Source organism: Anas platyrhynchos, chromosome 1 (genome assembly GCF_047663525.1).
Source record: "Anas platyrhynchos isolate ZD024472 breed Pekin duck chromosome 1, IASCAAS_PekinDuck_T2T, whole genome shotgun sequence".
NCBI lineage: Eukaryota > Metazoa > Chordata > Aves > Anseriformes > Anatidae > Anas > Anas platyrhynchos.
In genome coordinates this window covers 163,346,889-163,368,381 of record NC_092587.1, presented here as the reverse complement: position 1 = coordinate 163,368,381, position 21,493 = coordinate 163,346,889, and the positions used below count along the sequence as shown (strand labels likewise).

Genomic DNA, 21,493 nt, shown 5'->3' with positions numbered 1-21,493 from the left:
GAAATTACTCATCTATACTGAAGATATAGACACATCTACAGCTATGTCATCTGTGATTATACCTGGGTAATCCCAAATGTAAATTACAGATAATCATCGGCGAGGTGAGGAAAAAAAAAATTGGATTAATAATGCAGGCACCCTTTTCATCCAAATATATTCAGTCATGATAAGTAAATAAACTCAACAACTTCAACATATGCTTTCTATTTTGAAGAAGAAACAAAAAGGATAAACATGGCAGTAACTATCTGATGTATTACAGATTAAAAAAAAAAAAACACACCAAGAACCGTGAAGTTTAATAGCTGCATTATTTTATTAATACCATCAAAAGAAGCTAAATGGTCGTGCTTTTCTAAATTGAGTTCCTTGCAGAAGTCTGTACGCTCCCAGTCAGGCAAGTTTCAGGACTTCCTCTACCATTGTTCCAATTCCATCAAAGATTTGGTGCAGAGGAGCCTTGCACATGAAAGCACAGGTAGTAACTATTTTATTGGCTTTATCCACGTGGGATTCACTTACATCTTTGCAAATGTGCTTACATCCAAGCTCTGCTATAGCAGATGCTGTTTCAGCATCAGGAAATCTGTAAATAAAAAATATGGCGATTAACATATAAAGAGATGATACTGCCAATGTTAGCTTGAGTGAGAGAACAAGAACATTAAGTGACAATATTTAAGTGACTTTGTAGTTGATGACAAGGGAGCAAAACAGACTTTCAGTGCCGAATCATCCCTGTAATAACTCATCCAGTATCTCTGAAATGCAGTCACGATGCTTGAAGGTACAATTCTGTTAAACAAGCTCTGAGTATGTTTATAAGATGATACCAAGTGCAGCAATAACTAATCCTCAGCATTTTCTGATATGGCAGCTGAACTTGTAGGCATGTTAGACCCTTTCCAGCACCTCCATATAAGGTCTTCCACTGGGATTCTGCAGCGAATTTAATTTTCTTGGGATAAGGCAGGAACAGGGGGATGGCGGAAATACCTCCCTATTACTGCTGATATGAAATTCCACTCAGAAATCTTATCAGGAGTTGACAGTCCTTGAAGCAGCATTGATTTCTGCCATGGCCTATTCTCACGTTTCCCCTAAATTGGCCCCAATCTACTACCAACAGAAAAATTTCACTAAAAATCTACGAGCAGACAAAACCCCACAGACAGTTTAAGTGGCCACTTAAATTCCTAAGTTTTTGAATCCCAACTGGACAGACACCTATCCTTCATTTGCAACATGAGTCAGTCTTCAGAGGTAGTGGGTAAGCAAATTGAGTATGTCAATTAATAGGAGCTAAAATCTGTCACTCAATTACCAGCAATGTAGCAAAAAAATAAAACTTGATACCCTTAGTCACCTGCTTGTTGGCACAACCACGATCCTCTTAAAAATCATTTTGTTTTGCCACTTTCAGGACTGATGGATACTATATCCAATGACTCGTTAGCATCCACGCTGCACAATAAAGCTAGTGCAGGAACCTATGTTGCCTTCAGTGGCTTGCAGAATGATGATTTAGGCAAGAAATAAGGTTGTCTGCATTTTTCGTACTTGTAATGTGTCTGTGGATTTTGACATTATAGGGATGATGTCAATACCACAAACCAATATATTTCTAAATTCAGAGATAAGTTGTTCCAACCGTAGTACATACAAAGTCTCCTGACCTCATGCATTCAGCCCATCTGCCCTAAGAGCACCACATCTACGAGCATTACCCAAGTGAAACTTTAAAATAAGAGAAAACTACCACTAAGAAGTTACCAAAGGGTTGCTGACACCAGAGACCTCAGATTTTAGCACAGAAGACCGGTCATTTTCTAATCCTAACTTCCACGTAAGTTAACTCCATCTGTTTCCCTCTTACCTTCCATCTACGTTTTTATCTTGGCCGACTGTGACCTCACAACCAGGAAAGACTTTAGCTGCCAGGACGGGCGATATACAGCACAAACCTATGGGCTTTTTAGCTTTGTGGAAAGCTTGGAGTGTGGAGTTCACGTGTTCATTGACAGTGCAGTTCTTGCCATCTACAGCCCAGGAACACAGGTTCTTTGCTACACCAAATCCACCTGAAAAAGAAAAAAAAAAAAAACACTCAGATGTAAGAGTCTGCCAAAAGCCATTAAATTCAGTACCTGAGAGTTTTCCTTTTTACAATATAATCATGGTATACATAGGACTTTTACATTACCTTACTGAAAGATTTCCGCACAGGAAACATGATGGGTTTATAATGTTACAAGTTAAGCTGTGAATTTCTTTATACCAGATACATTAGAGGCAAGAAAGCTTAATGTTTCTCCAATAAGTAACAAATAGAGAAATTGTAAACCTTGCACTCTTTTTGCTAGTCACTGGAAAAGCTGCACCACCTGATACACATCCCCCCCTCAATAGGCAAGAGGGAGATTAGAGGAAAGACCAATAATGCTTAAAAGTAGAAGAGTGCAGTTCAAAGGAGTAATGCAAACAGTGGTTTGCCCCTCTACAGTAATTTAGTTCACAAGTTTTAGTTCAATACTTAGCTATGGAAGAGCCCCCCCCTCCAAATTCCACATGGAGTTAAAAAGTAAGATAAAATAAAAACAAAACAGGTAACACCTAAAAAGGAGTTGGTAACATATGATATTCTGAGACATGCCACATGCAAATTATAAAAATATCCTATTAGAAATACACCTAATTTATCTGTCTAGAAGTTGGTTCCAACAATCCTTTAATTGCATTTAATCTTCATATAATTGTACAGATTACATTTTGCAACACTCATTTGCTGGATTTAGAACTGTCGGAATTATCAAAGGTTATTATTAAGTGTAACATCCATTATGTTTAATTCTTTATACATAGTAACAACAGTATTAAAATAAACAATTTTCCAGAAGAATTTCAAGGGACAACATCAAGAAGTTCTGTATTTTTTAATATTTTTTGCTTTCATTCAATCCCTTTTGTTTGCTGTTATCTGGAATCTCTGAGGTAAGGTTTTAATTTTCAAACTTAATATAATTTATTTCCCTGTAACAGTTATTACTGCAGCTCCCCTGAGCTCGGGTTATAATAGAGCATGAAATTAACATGGAAAATATTTGCTAGCCACTACTCCCAGATCAGCCCTGTTGTCACCGATTCACGAAAGCTCTGGCAGTGGATTTCCCAGAGTTATACACATGCTCCCTCTGCTGGCCTTACAACAGAAGACAGTACAACAATTTCAAAGTCAATACTTTAGCACAGCTGTGAAGACAATATTTAACAAAGTTATGAATATTCTGGAAAGTAATCTTGAGCTAGTTACAATTTTCTCATTACATTTTAGTTTCTTCATTTCTGAAGTGACTGCAATTAGCTCTATCTGAAAGGCAACATCGTGGCCTATAAAGAATTAGCCACAAACTTAGTGTAACTTGATTAGCAGAAGACCAGATACACAATTAAAACAAGATGCGGCCACATCTGACATTGAGCATGTTGGCAACCTGCTATTCTGCCAATAATTTCAGAGGCCCTAAAATTAAGGCACTACCACACAACATCACATTCGGGCCTTACTTTTCAACTCTAGTCTGTGTTCTTGTCTACAAGTAGGTACTTAAAAGCTTATCAATCTTTAGAAGTAAGGAATAGTCTGATGTATAATCCAACGCCAAAACAACACTGGCACTTCAAATTAATGAATAATAAATAAATCAAGATGGCCTGTAAACTCACAAGAGCTTGCTAAAACATTCTCATCCTCAAAATAAAATACAAAAAGAAAAAAACCCTCTCCATTTCAAGAGAATAATTTACTATCTAAATGAATTTAAAAACACAAAAGCATCAGAGACAATGCACTCTTTGCAACTGAATAATCTCAAATTATTCTTTTAAAAGCACCTACCAGGGAAAATAACCGCATCAAATTCACTGACTTTCAGTTCAGCCAAATCCTGAATGTTTCCTCTTGCCAGCCTGGCACTTTCGACTAACACATTCCTCTTCTCATCTGTTGGACTTCCTTTTAGGTGGTTGACTACATCCCTTTGCTCAATACTGGGGGCAAATATCTTTACCTAGAATACAGAAATGAAACAATTTTGTGCATGGAACTATAACTCTTATACACCAGTGACAATGAAGGTCATTTAGTGAAACAAGTTTTTGTTTCTGAAGCCTCTCATCCAAGATGGATTCCACAGGCCTGATCTATTGCTTTAAATAACTAAAAAAAAAAAAAAAAAAAAAAAAAAAAAAAAAAAAAAAAAATTGGAATGCATTCTTGCACCAACATTACCAATCCTGCCAGGGCCTGCCTTGGCTCTGCAGGTAACTGGAAGGCCAAACAGCACCACAATTTACACCAGCTGCCTGCATGGACAGGCAGCAGAGTCTGCAGAAAGGCTGCTCTTACCTGTCACGGGCTCAGGGTACTAAAACAGATGTGAAAAAATATATATATAGTTTAACAGATAAAAGATCCAAACTTTACAAGCATTTGTAGTACAAATGTTATAATTACTCACTCTCCTAAGACTGGTAGCTGGAAGTAGAAAACAAAACGTGGAACATATTCTGGGTAGGTACAGGGTGTAAAAGCTGAATCAAAAACATAAAGCTTCAGGAAAGGTCTACCCCAGGGGCCAGTATGCTTTGATGACTGCTTTGTAGACTTCTCAATGCTGGCTGCGTTAGTTAGTTTTAAAGAGGATGATTCTGTGCTAAAGGCAGGGCTTTTTTTGTTGTTGTTCACACGGTGGTGGTGTCACTGTCTGACCCCTGAGAGTGACCACTTTGTGTGGTCACCACAGACAGGAACAAAGCACAACACTGCAGCCGGGTCCAAACCTCTCCGAGGAACCCGAGTTACTAAAATAATATTTCAGACAGCTAACACAAAACAAACTGGCAAGCCCACGCGAGCGCTAGAGCCTGACTTCCCCAAAAGCACTCAGAAAGCGGATCAAGTTCGACCCCACCCCATTTAAAGCTCTCCAGAGGGGCTGCCCTGGAGCTTTGCTCCTTGCTCCTGACCCAGGGACGGCTTTGCGGTGCCCCCAGCCCCCATGCCAGGCACCCCTCGCCCCGGCCGGCCCGAGGCGCTGAGGACGAGCCGCGGCGATGGGGCCGCCGCGCTCCTACCTCGGCGCCGCCACGGCTGAGGTGCACCAGCGCCGCCGAGGCTTCGTGAATCTCGCTGCCGTCAAAAACGCCGCAGCCGGCCAGCACCACCGCCACCCGCTTCCCCATGGCAGCTACGGGCCGGGAGAGAGCGGCAGCACCGCCCCGAGGCTCAGTCGGGGGCTGGACGAGCCGCGCAGGAGCTCCCGTAGCCTGCCTGCCCTCGCAGCGCCCCCCCTGCCTTGCGCCCGTGCTGCGGAGGCCGCCATTTTGTAGCTCCCGCCGCGCCGCCCTGCCCTGCCCTGCCCGGCCCCTCACCGGGGGACGGCAGGGGTCACACACACAGGGAAATTGGAGTGGATCAGTCCCAACCCAGAGAAATATAAAATATAAACATGTTTTGTTTAGAGTTCAACACACTCATTAACACAGGAGTCCGTGGGTTCAGCTGCAGGAGCAGGAGGGTTCACTAGGTTTGGGCATTGGGGAGCTTAGTCCTGTGAGCTGGAGTCCTCACGCATGGGCTAGGTGAATGCTGATATCTGGAAAGAGTTTTAATTCCAGTGCACGTGTGGAGATAAGAGTAGATCCTGAAACCCCTGTGTGCTAGGGTCAGGATTAATGTTAAAGCTAGGGGCCTGAGCACCTTGAGAGCTGGAATTCCCTGTTCTGCTGTCCTGACTTACTGACCAGGCTCCCTGGATAGACCCTGAACCTAAGCTGTAGGAAGTCTCATCTCCAGTATTGCTTCTGGTCCTCCTTCATGGATGACTGATGGATGTCACACTTATATTATAGGTAGCCCTTTTCCCTGGATTGGCTTTGGATCTGATTGGGATGTGATGTCTCTACTGCAGATCCACCATGTTATGTTCCTGTGTCATAGTCCAGCTTCAACTTCCTCATGCTCTGTCTCTTCCCTGTGATCTTATCATGCCCTTCTCTCTCTCTCAGCTCCACGTTCTCATCCCAGCTCATGACATGTTCCTGTCCTGGCTCTGCATCACCTTGAAATAGCCCCATGATGATTCATCTCTGGCTGGGACAACAGCAAATAGCAATAAAAGCACTTCACAAGGGGTCCACCTCTTACACGAGACCTTTTCAAGCTGTGAGAACATACCTTGGTGGGAGAGAAGCTGCTGTCAGGGCCCTGTGTGCAGTGATAGGTCTTAATTACCCTGTCCAGCCTCAGCTGGGGCTCCACCCAGACCTGCTCTGACCATGGGCTCCATGTAAACTTACACTTGGGCATCCAAATGTGACCTGAGCTATGCTGTAGGTATGTATGTGCATCCAGTTCTGTCTCCTGCAGTCCTGACAAGGACTCCTGTGAGCTTATGTTGCAGGTAGCCTTCAGTCTTGTCTTCTGCATGGAACCTGGACACATTATAGGTAGTCCCATCTCCTGGCTGGACACTAAACTTGACTCTGCCTTGCTATTGGTGGATCCAGTCACAAACACATTCCTGTCCCCATTTAGAAATTACAGGACTGTACAGTGGTCACTCAAATCACTGTCCCAGCTTGCACCATGGTTGCCTCTCCTCCTGGCTTGTCCTCCCTTGCAAAGCAGACCTACTTCTGCTGCTCCCTGACATCCCTACAGCTAACAGACCCAGCATAAGCTATTAAAGTTGGCATCTGACTTCAAATAGTCATGTATTTGGAGTGGGAAAGAGTGCCACTGCTCTGCTACGTGGCATCGCTAGGGTGCTAGGGCAGGTTGACAGCTGATGACATTGAAATCTAAACTAGCTGTTCCAAACCACAACTTTTGGCTGCAGCAGCAGGGTTTCTTTTCCCCTTTTCTCTCTGTTCATTCCATCTTGTGTCTCTCACAGGCAGAGAGAGGCGAGAAGATGCTGTTTTGTAATGGGAAAACACAAAGAATCTTCTTGTTTCAGGAAAATGTTTGTCTTTCAATGCTCTGAAAACTAATACAGGGAATTAGAAAAAATTACGAATGCAGTCAACCTCAGAAGTTCAGCTTTGTAGCTAATCTTTTTTTTTTTCCTCAAAGCCTACTACCGGACAAAGGTGGAGATCAGTTCTGTGAGTTGACAAAAGGCACTTTGACATGCTTTTGGATAATTAACTAGACAGCTGCTGACTCATACTGCTGGCATGTGAGCTTTTTAGTTCAGGTATATTTATTCAGAAATTCATTAATCATTTACTTACTATTTTAAAACGTGGTTCACATCATAACATAGCTTGCATGAAAAAACTGCTGCAAAAGTTTCCTATGGGATGCAGTGAAGTGAGATACAAAAAGGCTATTAAAATGAAAATACACATATCAAACAGATTTGCTGTCTTAGTCATTTGGTCCAACACCTTCAGCAACCACAGCAGTGCCTGAATGGATACTTACCAGTCTGCAAAGATGCTGAGCAGATGACCAAGAGCAGGTTCGCACTGTATTTCTAGTTTGGCTAATGAGCAGCTATGGCACCTTCATTATTTCACTTTGCTTCCCTGCATCCTAATTTCATAGAAGGGACAAACTATACTTCTTTTCTTTCAGAAACCACTCCCAGAGCTGCATATCAGAATCTCTAAAAGTCAGAACCACTACTATATTCTGCACAAATACATACCTCTTTGAACAGATGGAAGGGATGGCATCTTGTAAAACATTCAAGCTAGGAAGCAAAAATGAATAATTGCACATTTTATTTTATAAACATAAAAGAGAGAGATTCACTATAAGGCAGACATACAGAATACATGAGATAAAAATTAAATATGGAAGTATATGTATGCAAGGAATTAATATAGTGCTGAGCTAAATTTTAAAGATAGGCAGTAAAAACTCAGGTAACAATGAAGCAAGATACTGAAATGTTGATGAAATTAAAGATTTTAATAGCTCTGTTATCTTAAAAGTTTATGGACACATTAAGTAATTTCAGCATTACCAAGCAGATATCTGGAAGCCTATCCTGCATTTTTATGTAGGATGCGTGTTTTTTCCCTCAAATGTGGTGGGCTGAGCATAGTCTAGCTTAGTGCTGAGGGGAGAACTGATAGCTGTTCTGGAGCTTGCATGAACCAAGCAGTGATATCTCCCAGCACCTCACAGTCAAAAGTCCACAGCAGTTATTTGCCCAGTGGACAGCACTAACCAGCGTTTTCACTGCAGATGCCAACAACCAGACAGCCTCCTGGACTCTGGTGCCAACATACCCTGTTTTAAACTCTAGAGATGTGGAAAAAAAGATATGTTTTCCACACAGATTCTGCTCACAAACCTGTCTTGACCTTATTTCTTAGCCAGAGAAATCCTCATTCAGTCAAGTGACATTTCCTTTAGTCAGTCAGAGATACGACTGACTAAGATATCCCTAAATAATGTTGATATCCCTTTGGTAATGGGACTCTCTTTGGTAACGGGAATATCTCTTTGGTATATTGGGGATATCTCTTTTTTTTTAATGTGGAAAAAAAAAAACTCACAACTGTTTTTTCCCCCAATCCATCCAAATGTAGTGTAGTCAAACCTTTAGTGTCACATACGACGAGATATTAAAGTTTTCCATTAAAATACGATATTACACATTATTTCCTTCCTGATATAGCTTAGCTTCCTTCACAGGTGCATGCAGGACTAGTTCCTAGAAAGGAAATTTGAGGAAATTTAGCACCCTTGGGCTCAGAGGAGTTACACGAGCAGGGCAGGGTTAACGCCGCCCGTCAGCACCGTGTCACATGCGAGGGCCGATTCACCGCGCGCTTTTCCGAAGCACGAGGGGGGGGGGCGGGAGGGAAGAAAATAAATAAAAAACTAAAACACCCCCACTGCAACTTTCGGCGTTTCTTTTGGTCCCTCCCTCTCGGCCTGGCCCCCTGCCGGCGCTCCCCGCCGCCGGGGCGGTGTCGTGCCCGGCGCGGAGCCCACAGCCAGGCCGGGCCGCCATGAAGGCGGCCGGGCGCTGCCCCGGGCTGCTGCTGCTGCTGCTGCTGGCCATGGGTGCCTGGGGACTGCGCTTCCCGCAGCGGCACTGGCCGGTGCCCTACAGGTGAGGAACGGCCCGAGGGGAGCCCCCGAGGGGGCTGGGGGAGCCGCAGACCCCTCGCTAAGCCCCGCGGGGAGGTGACGGTAGCGGGGGGAAGGCGCCGCAAAATGGGGGAGCCCCACTGAGGGGCGGGCGGCTGAGCGGGGCCGTGCCCCTCTCCCTGCTGCTGCCGGACAGTGGGCGTGAAAATGCTGGTGAGGAGCTCGGGTTTGGCCCTGCAAGGCCTTGCTGCAGTCGGTATCAGCTGGCTGAGCTGGCTCGGCAGCTGCTTTCGTTTTCCTCCCGCTCCCAAAAGCGCCTCCGAGCTCCTCGTGCTGCCGCAAGGGGCATCAGCGCCCCGGGGCCTCGCAGGAGTTCATTATCTGTGTGCTAATCAAGCTAAATTAGGGAAATCCTGCAAAGAGGTCCGGGTCTGTTCGATCCTGCTTTCATTTGGTAGGTCCCCTTCTCAGGATTAGGGTCTGGGTGGAGCTGGAAGCCCCATCGGGCTTCCCCGGTCCTGTGGTTTTGTTCTCATTTAGTTTAGGAAGGTAATGCACAGCATCACCTTTTTAATAACATTGGTACCTGGCTTGTCCTTAGTACTGTGTTTGATATAGTCCACTCACCAGCAAGGAAACAGGTATCACATATTGGACCTGTTAGCTGAGCTTTTCCTTCCAGCAGATGCGTTGTTGCTCCCAGAAATGCTTTAAAGATACTCATTTAATTCCCATTTTAGTGAAAAGTTGTGGTGTTGAAATCAGGCTTTTAGGCTTTTTTTTTTTTTTTTAATAGAAATTCACTTCTTATGCCTGTTGATGATAAATTAAAGTTTGTTGTTTAATTCCTAGCAGTTATGTTTTCATCAAGTGATGTCTCAGGAATTGATCTTGGGGTCACAGATCTTTCAGATTTTCCAGCAAGTTCAGTAGGTGCAAAACCTGGTCTCAGGATGATCAAAATCAGAGTACCAACGTGTAGGTCAGTCCGAGACCGGCACTCAGAAATGCAGTATTTTAATGCTTGTGAACTTCCTTGTTCTCCTGTTGTCACATGCAGTGTGCACCGGGAGGGGAAAATGAAAACATAGGGCTTGTAATTTAGAAACAGGGCTTAAATTTATGGATGGCATAAGTCTTTGTTTTCTGTCTGCGTGTTCTTGTTCTAGCCATTTTTTTTTTCTATTTTTTTTTCTATCCAGCACAGACAAAATAAAATTAGAAATGTCAAAATACAGCAGCAAGCGTGGAGAAGTCCACAGGGAAAATCCACAGTGTTTAGACAGAGCAAGTGACCTTAGTTGGCTCAGAAAGTCCAGTGTCATTGAGTCATCGCTTAGCTGGGGGATCTGTCTCAGTGGCACCTCACACAAATGCCAGGATGTGCTGAAATGACAGTCCGTGCTCCAGACGGGCTGTGTATGCCAATCTACCTTGTTGACAGGGATGTAGGAGCCTTACTAGGAGTACTTACTTACTTACTGTAAAATAGATTCCCAGAGCAAACTGGTCAATCCCTGTTTAGACAAACTTAGGAGAAGGTTTTTGAGGCAGATAGGTATCAAGCCATCCTCTAATCAGCATTTATATCTCTTTGATTCTGTGAATGTCACCCTTTGTAATCCACGTGATTTCCACATCTTAGCCGCCAGCACTGTGTACTGCATGACTTGCAGTTGTAGTGTCTGTAGCCTTAGTCCTGCTTCTGCAGATGCACGCCTCAGCAGCCCCATGAACTTTGTGCACTCCGAGTGTTGCAGCGTCTGGATCACAGAGTCTGCCTTTGGCAGGTGCTGCACACCCAACCTCTCCGACTCAGGCTCTGGGGAAGTGTCAAAGCAGTTGCTCCAGCCGTGAAGCTGTGCTGATCATCCCGTGTGCTTCTCTTTCCCAATGCAGGCGCTTTGATTACCGTCCAAAAACCGATCCTTACTGCCAGGCTCGCTACACCTTCTGTCCCACTGGCTCTGCTGTTCCAGTTATGAAAGAAGAAGATGTCATTGAAGTGTATCGATTACAGGCTCCAGTATGGGAATTCAAATATGGGGATCTACTTGGACATCTGGTAAGGTGATGTTTCTGATTCTGTGCTGTAGCAAAGCTACAGCAGCAAATTCACCTGAATTGAACAGCAGGTGTCAGGAGCAAGAGCTGTAAGATCGGGATAATCTTGCATGGAAGATCATTGGAGCACACAAACTAGGCTGTCTATAGGGAAGATACCTGAAGAACAGCAAGTTCCAAACAAAATTTGCGGAATTTATCTTAGCTAAAGAAATATGATTAGCACTCTTGATGGGTTTGAATGTGTTCCACCACAGACCTGCATATTGGGAATATTTCATATAAACACATCATAATATTTTGGGTTTATTTCTTCACTAGCACTGACTGCTTCTAGAAAACACACTCACTTGGCCCCTTATGTTGGATGAAATGTCTGCTTAGTGTGCTGAAAACATGGCTGAAAGCATACTTGGGTTATGCTTGCATGAACATGGATATCTGTCAGGGTGGAAAACTAGCTGGTCAGAATGGCAGATCATAGGGAGTTGATTGCTTTTATGGTTCCTTTTTGGATATTATGATTAGTATTGAACCAAAGTCTATTCGTGGAGTCATGCAAATATGAAAGGATCTCAACTTTAACAATGTTTATAGCTGTAACAGTAGTATAAATAAGCTTCAGAGCACGATCCCTAATGACTAAAGTAATGTTAATGAACATGAAATAGCAACATCAAAACGAAGCACACAGAGTCAAAAATGGAAATAGCTTCAAATATCATCATCTTAGTTGTTAAACTAAGACTGAATTTACTGTACAGCTTTTAAAATAAATATTTATCTTACTCCTTTTGTGGCTTTCAGTGCTTTTTGGTAATTTAGTTCTGCTCTGCATTTCTTTGATACCCTTGTGAGTTAAGCATTCAAACGTAAATGTGAGCTTTGATGGTGAGCTCCCGCTGAGTGTGTGCCTCCAGATAAGAGAATATATGGTGGGTAGATAAAAAAGCACTGAGACAGCGTGACTCCAAGTTAGCAGTATGTGCACGATACAATCTTGTGTGTTGTGCATCAACACTACTGAAAACTGAGATGATGCAGGAACTACTTTTCCTTTTCTCACCCTGCTACTCAACAGTTCCCAGGTGTCTGATCTTCTGTGTAGGGCACGCTGATGTCAGCATTATAGGATCATTTTTCTTTATGTTAAAGTTTGTGTTTGTTTATTATTTTTTTTTCCTGTGTTCTCCCTTCATCTTTTTCTTTTCCAGAAAATTATGCATGATGCTGTGGGCTTCAAGAGTGCTTTAACTGGCAAAAACTACACGATGGAGTGGTATGAGCTCTTTCAGCTTGGGAACTGCACATTTCCACATCTCCGGCCTGGCATGGATGCACCGTTCTGGTGTAACCAGGGAGCTGCTTGCTTTTATGAAGGAATAGATGATGCACACTGGAAGGAAAATGGAACTTTGGTTCTTGTGACCACAATATCAGGTATATTTCAGATGCTTTTGGTAGTGCGAGTATCATAAAATACGGTCAACCTTGTCTTCATGTAAAGCATAGAATCATTAAGGTTGGAAAAGCCCTCCAAGATCATCTGGTCCAACCATCACCCTTCTACCAATGTCAATCACTAAACATGTCCCTAAGCACCACTTCCAACCTTTCCCTTAACACCACCAGGGACAGTGACTCCACCGCCTCCCTGGGCAACCCGTCCCAGTGCCTGACTGCTCTTTCTGAGAAGAAATGTCTCCTCATTTCCACCCTAAGCAGTATCTTTTCATTTATGTTTTGTAGGTTATTTGCAATGTTAGTGGCTGATGCTACTAATTTCAAACTGAAGTATTTTCTCTGCCCTTCTTTTTAATATAGATGGTGACATTCAAAGGCTACTGCCTTTTGAACAATGCACACTGAAGAGTTGTTTAATGGGTGTCATTTGGTGTAGCTGTGTAAAAACACTTGAGTCTCCTGACTATAAAAATAGCAAAACAGCTTGTAGAGAACAATTATGGACTCTCTTCACATGCTGTCCTCAAAACAAAGGCCTCCTATTGTGAAGTGGCAGATGACTGCTGAGATAGGAAGAAGTGGTGACAATGTGTGCATTGCTGAGGAAACAATTAAGGAAGGGATATTTAGAAATACACATAACTGTCAAAAATACTCATCTCAATTTCCATCTCCCACATTTTGTGTCATAAAAACTGTATAAATGTCGCTAGTAATAGGTCTCTCTGTCGTATGTCATAAAACAAAACCAGATACATACCGCTACATTTGCGGATGATCACCACAATAACTTCCCGATACATACTGAAAAATGAAATCCTAAAATAAAAAGGTCGTTGGAATAAATCTGGTTGATTACTGTAGTAATGCAGTGACTTGTGAACAAAGCTCCCTGAGGACTTGCGAGCTGCAATTTTGCGTGAACAAAACAGTTCACTCTCTCAAATTAGTGCAATAAGTGGTAGAAGGCACACCAGAGTGTGGAATTGCCACAGGTAACACAACGTGGGGCTTTATCTTTACCCATTTCTACCTTCAGCCGCTTGCTGGTCTTGGTCCCCAGGTTCTCTTGTTGGTGCAGACAAGAAATTCTCAGTGGTTCTTTAAGAAACAAAGTAAGTGGAGCTGCTTTCCTCTGAGTTTGTATCTCGTGACTGAAGATATGGTCGGATTCTTTGGTATGAATACCAAGTGAAATATTTCAAACAGTTTCTGAATTCATAATGCTATCTGTCTGTGTGGACTATTCAACACCTGAGAAAGGTGAGGCCACACCAGTGCCTTGTAGAGGCGTTGGTACTGTCCTTCAAGTCTCTCTTGCTTCCTGTTTCCATGAAACTTGTAGGAAGGTGGCAGTTCTGTGTTTTGAATTGTGTGAATTTGACTAGGAAATCTGAATATTTCCATGGAAGAGAGTGAACGGACACAAGCACAGATGGACAGCATCGTGAGCTAAACTCCCTTCAGGAAGCAGGCAAAAAGCATGGTGTGAGAGAGGACTTTAACACATGAAACACCTGGACCCTTTTTGCCCTTGCAAGATCCTATTGCGCTCTCTGTCAGCAGTGTCAGAGAACACAAGGAATCATTTTCATTTCCTTTTAAACAACATAGGCCAGGTTAATATTACTTAGGGGTGTGTTTCTTTTGTGAAATTAGGGCAGGAATACCCAGAGCCTGAGTTTTTGACTGTCTAGGCATCATCCAACAGGTTGTTGCGGAGCTGTGCATAAACCTGTAATATTTTTGTTTGGTTAACGATGTTAAGTCCGTCTTGGTCTTGTTAGGAGAGACAAATCCTGTTCAGTGACGTACATTGCAGAATACCCACTAGGGAGCTAATCTGGTAGGAATTAGAGAAGATAAAGGGAGCTGCAAGCCCATCTACAGTGTACAGTAACTACAGTTCTTGACACAGATTTTAATGACTTGCTGCTTTATTAAAGCGAGTAGCAGGCAATTAAAAAAGAAATCATCCAACACATTCATTAAACAGAATGATTGTCATGCTCACTGTGAAGCCCCAAAGCTCTTTAAGTGTGCAGCAAAGAGCAAGTTGTAATGGGGGCAGCCTAGGAGGGCAGAGTGCAGAGCTCTTGTTGCTCCGTGGTACCTGCCTGCCTGTGTGCCTTACCTTGGGATAAGCGTGAGATGTATTCGCCCTCTAATGACGAGCAGACCCAGAAATCTGACCTTCGCAGCCTGTTCAGGGGGATTACGTGTGGCGTGCAGCACCCTTGTGCAGTTGTACCCAGTGCAGTGATTGAGGAAAGAGAGGGATAAGGGCGAGGCTGAAATGCATCACTAGGAGTATGGGGGGGAAAAGGAAGATTCTGCTGAACCAGAAGAGCGTCTCAGTCAGAGCTTACTTAGGCTTCTTTTGTGGAGAGGCATGAAAAATCCTGCTCTGAGTTGCAGAATTTGGATCAAGTTTTAGGAAGGGCAGATACACCTGTTGCACTGGTAAATGCTGTCAACATCTGCTGTAGATAGTAATAGGATAAAATAAAATGTCACGATCCTCAGGAAGTTTGAGTGTCCTGGCACAGTAGCAGGAAATGGGCCATTAAAAGGAAGTAAAGTTTGAATAACTTGCATGTAAGTTGTTAGATTTTAGTTACATCTTTGTGTTTGTTACCTGGGCTCTGTAATGCTTACGTTCATCTCTTACAGGAGCCATGTTTAATGAAATGGCAAAATGGGTGAAGTACGACAACGAGACTGGCATCTACTACGAGACCTGGACAGTTCAAGCAAGCCCTGACAAAAAATCCACAGTATGGTTTGACTCTTACGAATGCTCTAAGTTTATACTGAGAACATACCAGAAGCTGGCTGACCTGGGAGCTGTGTTTAACAAGGTACAAACAAATTATACCAGCATCATTCTGTTCAGTGGAGAACCTATCTATTTGGGAAATGAAACATCTATTTTTGGCCCTCAAGGAAACAAGACACTGGCAGCAGCTATAAGAGACTTCTACTACCCATTCAAACCTCATAAGACAGTCAGAGAGTTTTTTGTGGATCTTTTAAAAATAATTGATCGTGTCATCTTGAATCATGAGTTTTACCTCTTTTACAACTTGGAGTACTGGTTTTTACCTATGAAGTTCCCGTATCTCAAAATAATCTATGAAGAGGTTCCTTTACCTGTTGGCAGCAAAGCTTCTGTTGGTGTGTAATTGCTTACGGAAGAGCCAAGTTTGTCCTTTTGCCAGAATACGCAGAAGGATTTTGGAGTGCTTCTGCGATGGTGTTAAAGTGCTGTACGTCTCAACACTAAATGCAAAAGCTGTTTTACAGCCCCATGAAGAACATGCCTTTTTTCTTACAAGCTGCCTAAGTCCACAAACGCTTCAGCATCTCTGACTTTGATGGCTCTTTTGCAGCCGTGGACACCAGAGGGTGTGAAACACCAGCGGTGCGAGGAGCTCCTGGTCTGGCCGATCCAGCTGTCTGTGTGCTGGGGCTGAGTAACACGAGTGCCTGGCTCCCTCAGCCGTGCCTTAGATCACTACGTCCGTATTCCTCTGCTCTGTACAACCAGGACCAAAGAACTGTTGGCGGGTTTGTGAAGTGGGGGGGTGGGAAGGACAGTGAATGTATGAGAAGAGGGCCTGGGTGGTATCTTGTTGCCACTTTGCCTCCATCACCTGCATTGTACACACAATACAGCTGGCTCTCCCTGGGATTGGTGTGGCAGTTTTCTAACACAGGTCTGTTAACCTGTCTGTTTTGATGCACAACTGAAATACTGCTTGCAGTAGCAGTGCTGTACCACCAGTGGTGGTGTCCTTGAAGTTGTTCTCCTGGCTGCACCTAGAGCAGCTGGTTCCCCCTTTTCAGACTCCCAGTGTTCCCTTTCCTGTGGTCGCTGGGATGCTCACACACAAAAATACACCTGCAGCAGCATAAGCACCTGCAAGTGAACAATAGTCACTTGTTTTTTATACCACTTGCTGAATGAGCAGCACTGCTGCAGAGGTTATGACTGTACGGTGGAAGCAAACTGCAGTTTCATTGGCCCTAAGTGGAATTAATGGCCGGCTGCAGCCAAAGAGGGGAGTACACAGTATGAGTACACTGTGATTTGATTCACATCAGAAGAATAAAAGAACCTTGACCTTGTATTAGAAAGAACTAAAATTAATTAGTTTTAATTATCTAATCTATCATGTAAAGTCACAAGCATCAGAGCTGGCATGAGAAGAATGAGGTCATGAAATTTCGCAGGGGAAATCTCCTAACAATTCCACTGCTAGGCAAAACTCACTCTATCCCCAACAGTAAAGAACGTACTTTTTGCAGCCAAAGCCATGAGCCCGTGCTTTAACAGGCTGGGTTCCAGCAAGTCATCCAGAAGGCAGCAGGGAAGATGAAGGGTGGTAGCAAACGTGTCTACAGAGGCACGTTCTTGTTGATACGCGTCTTTGTGACTCCGAGCCCCTCGCTGTTGTTGAACCCACATTTATCACCTCCGGATAAAGCTTCAGCCTCGGAGCCAGAGCATCCCAAGCTCTGTCTGAAAGGGAAATTGGATCAGAAGCCTCCAAAAGCTTTTTCTCTAGTATTTGCTACAAAGCTTGTAGCATGAATGGACCCAGAGGGGAGCCCTTTGAGAGCCTGAAGGAGAGGCCATGGTCGGTAAGGTCACGCTTCCCCATGGCATTCCCTACAGAGCCAGGAAGAGGTTCCAGGAAGGAACCATCCCTTTGACCAGCCATCCTGGCTGTGCCCCCCCCAGCTGCAGCTGCACCCCCAGCCTGCTCGCTGGCAGGGCAGTGTGAGAAGCTGCAAAGTCCTTGGCTCTGGGTAAGCGCTGCTCTGCAACAGCTAAAACATCAGTGCGTTATCGCCACTATTTTAATCAAAAATCCAAAACACAGCACTGTGTCAGCCTCTACAAAGAAAACTAACTCTGTCCCAGCCAAAACCATGACTCTGTCCCAACTGCCAGGCTCAAAGATACCCCCCTGGCTCATACACCAAGGCCAAACACAGCCCGCGTTTCCTGTTCCCTGCAGGACTTCACAGTGGGAAGAGCAGAGCAAAGGGTTTCTGCCGCCCCCTCACCGATCCCACCCCCAGCCATGCTGGAGTTGAGTGAGAGCTGTCGCCTTCAGTCCCATCACTGAGGGTGGGGAAAGCAATGCTGAGGCTCTTCTGGTGCTGAAGACAGAATGACAGAATTTCTAGGTTGGAAGAGACCTCAAGATCGAGACCAACCTCTGACTTAACGCTAACAGTCCCCACTCAACCATATCCCTAAGCTCTACATCTAAACGTCTTTTGAAGATTTCCAGGGATGGTGACTCCACCACCTCCCTGGGCAGCCTGTTCCAATGTCTAACAACCCTTTCAGTAAAGAAGCTCTTCCTAACATCTAACCTAAAACTCCCCTGGCGCAACTTAAGCCCATTCCCCCTCGTCCTGTCACCGGGCACATGGGAGAACAGGCCAACCCCCACCTCACTACAGCCTCCTTTAAGGTACCTGTAGAGAGCGATAAGGTCGCCCCTGAGCCTCCTCTTCTCCAGGCTGAACAATCCCAGCTCCCTCAGCTGCTCCTTGTAGAACTTGTTCTCCAGGCCCCTCACCAGCTTCATCGCCCTTCTCTGGACTCGCTCGAGCACCTCGATGTCCTTCTTGTAGCGAGGGGCCCAAAACTGAACACAGTACTCGAGGTGTGGCCTCACCAGAGCCGAGTACAGGGGGACGATCACCTCCCTAGCCCTGCTGGTCACACTGTTTCTGATACAAGCCAGGATGCCGTTGGCCTTCTTGGCCACCTGAGCACACTGCTGGCTCATATTCAGCCAACTGTCCACCATCACTCCCAGGTCCTTCTCTGCCTGTTAGCTCTCCAACCACTCATCTCCCAGCCTGTAGTTCTGCTTGGGGTTATTGCGCCCCAGGTGCAGGACCCGGCACTTGGCCTTGTTGAACTTCATGCAGTTGACCTCAGCCCATCGGTGCAGCCTATCCAGATCCTCCTGCAGAGCTTTCCTACCCTCGAGCAGATCAACACACGCACCTAACTTGGTGTCATCTGCAAACTTACTGAAGGTGCACTTAATGTGCAACATACCACAGCAGAGCCATCAGATAGGCCTACAGGACTCCTAGCCCAGACTCTGTTACCTTCAGAGACTTCAGCTCCAGGATTCAGAAATTAAACTTAATTCTCCTTCCCTCCTATGCCCTGTGTCCTCCCACCTTCTCTCACCCCCCTACATTCAGGTCTTTGGTTGGGGGTGGCACTTTATTAAATATCAGTCCTTAGGGATAAAGTGGCAAAGGGGTATGATACATCTGCCAAAGCTCTTGCCTTAATGGTTTAATTAGGCTGTGAAATAACAGCCCCTGACTGAAGCCAGGGATCTGTCAATCCAATGACCTGTCAATCCAAATGATGCAGTTCTGTAATGCATGTTTGATATCCATCCACATGAGATCACACAACAGGTGAAGTACAACATCAGGAATCACGAGTATTTCTCCTTATACAACACAAGGTGGTAGCTGAGCTTCCTGCGTTCCTTCGCGTTTTGCAAAGAAATGCCAAGAGGATGCAGAAGAGGCCCCCTACTCACCGTTTCAAAGCACAGAGCCACAAGTATCAGATGTAATCCCGCAAGAGAAAGCTAACGAAACAGATGAACAGATCATATTACGGAGCATCTAAGGTTAATTGTGGGTTCACTGTCCTACTTTTGCTTTGAGGAAGCTAACCGTTATCTCCAAGGAATTTGTTCCTACAGCACCAGTATTTTAGGAAAATTAATTCACGTTTTGTAGCCTGAACTACACAGACACTGGAGTTCTGAGCTACTTTAAAATTAAAAAAAAAAAAATGTAACTTCCTCATTAACACAATGCTCCAGTTTTTGATAAAGCATCAGAACTTGTTTTTACAACTCCACATATGACCAGCCAGACATCGAACAGGTCCCTCTGAAGTAAAGTAACAAAGTTCAGGCTTTCATCAGGCTTACTCCAAATATAACGAGCCACATTTCTATTCTGCTTTAAATTAACAGAAAATGAAGCAAGCTTTTAACATTAACTGGAATAGGTATTTTTAGTTTGTATCTATATAGTTAACTGCATTTACATAATATAATTGAAAGTTTCTTACAAAAAAACTCCTACAAAACCCACTTAAATTCACAAGCTTGTGGATTTAGATAAGTAACATGAAACCACAAAATTGAGGTATGTAGTTGCAGTTACATTCATTACTGCTTCTGTTTCGATACAATTTAAGTTAGTGTAACTGGTCAGGATTATCTCAGCTGTTTGGCATCAGCAGTTTTCAAGACTGGTTTTGTATCCAAATAATAAAGTGATGTAAAACTCCTGTTCAGAGATACGATTTGTCACCACCCACATTAACAACTCCTACCCAAAAACTGGACAATCAGCCTAACATTGAATTATCTTCTGAAAACTAGAGAAAGATGAATCCAGGAAAGATCATTTTATACAGCTGTAAGACACATCTATGTTTCTAGTGACTGTGATATTCCTGTCACAACTTACATTGTGGATTTTATTTTTTTAAATCATTCATTTAACTATTCCAACATGTAGAAAGCAAAATAAAAATACCGTAAGACAAAAGGAGCATTGCAGCTTTTCCTGAGAATACTTAGACTTGCCCAGGAAGTTTGTTTTACAGCTGGATTAGTTGAGCTGAGGATGCTGTAATTTGCAGTTTTTATACATCAAACCAGCCTTAAACCAAAGAGACAGAATATTGCTTCAAGTTTTTTTTTTTTTCCTTGAACACTGAGTGTGTCACATCAAAAAGTCCTTCTGTGTTGGTACAGAAGTTTATGCAGCAGAACAGACACCTTCTCAGAAAAGGACACCAGTTACCTTGCAAGGGTGAGCAGTTCATTTGCATTTAAAGCCTCCAAACACTGGTACACTCACTGCCTCAGGATCTGATGGATTTCTCTCCATCAGAAGCAGAAGGCTGGAATTCAAAGATGTGAGTTCCTGGCAGGAGGAAGTTGTGGTATCTGAGTTACCTGTCTCGCTTTTTGTTTTTTCCCCACTACCACAGCAGCAAGCCACAGACCACTCATCACTTACCTTGCCAGCATCAGAACACGAGCAGCCACGGTCCAAAGAGATTTTTGCTGTATTACTAGATAAGAGCACTTCATATGCCAACTTAGTGAAAACACTCCGCTCTTCCCCAGGTTATTAATGTTACTCAACTTCACCACAGAGGCAATTTTGAGAGTTAGAACATAAAGAACACTGAGCTTTGTTTTGGCGTTGTTTTTGTTTTTTTAATGTCACGGGCTATATATATTGACACCTTTTATACAAATAAAAGCAAATTATAGTATTACATTAACAAATTCTAATACAAAAATGTGTATTTCATAAAACGTGACTTTTAAATCGCACAGCTCTACAGAAACGTAACTCCCCTATAAAGACATCCAGTCCACTGAGCAGTGCTTGCTCAAAACATAGTTATGAACTTAAATATGCTCATAAGTGTGTTACCGTTGGACTTTACATTTGGATAAACGTTACTGAAATCAGACATTACAAATCTACTCATTCCCAGAATTAGCTGTACAGCTCAAACAAGGAGAAGCCACCAGCTAAGCTCAGTACAGCTGGAGAAGCTTTGCCTTGCTGACGGCCCATCACACCTTTCAAAATCACATCCGTGAGTCGCATCAATACTTTAGTGTTACCAATTAGTAGTGTAGAGGAACAAATACCATAACTGTTGGCAGTAAGAAATTAAGTCACAAGCCACACCCAGATCACAGGCTGCATGTTGCCTACACCATTTAAGACTAAAACTTTTTTTTT

At 43.7% G+C, this 21,493-nt stretch overlaps 2 protein-coding genes across 2 annotated transcripts; one reads left to right on the top strand and one right to left on the bottom strand.

The window, feature by feature from the left end:
* Positions 1-295: 295 nt before the first annotated feature.
* Positions 296-5,360, bottom strand: LOC101794770 (glutamine amidotransferase-like class 1 domain-containing protein 3, mitochondrial). The gene is made up of 4 exons (XM_027442804.3): positions 5,137-5,360; positions 3,899-4,070; positions 1,880-2,084; positions 296-589 (listed from the first exon to the last, which is right to left on the bottom strand). The coding sequence occupies exons 1-4, from the start codon at positions 5,242-5,244 to the stop codon at positions 397-399; spliced, it is 678 nt and encodes a 225-aa protein (XP_027298605.2). The 5' UTR covers positions 5,245-5,360; the 3' UTR covers positions 296-396.
* Positions 5,361-8,912: 3,552 nt separating this feature from the next.
* Positions 8,913-21,491, top strand: CLN5 (CLN5 intracellular trafficking protein). Its single transcript, XM_038183238.2, has 4 exons — positions 8,913-9,140; positions 11,018-11,183; positions 12,397-12,622; positions 15,320-21,491. The coding sequence occupies exons 1-4, from the start codon at positions 9,037-9,039 to the stop codon at positions 15,829-15,831; spliced, it is 1,008 nt and encodes a 335-aa protein (XP_038039166.2). The 5' UTR covers positions 8,913-9,036; the 3' UTR covers positions 15,832-21,491.
* The last annotated feature ends 2 nt before the right edge of the window (positions 21,492-21,493 follow it).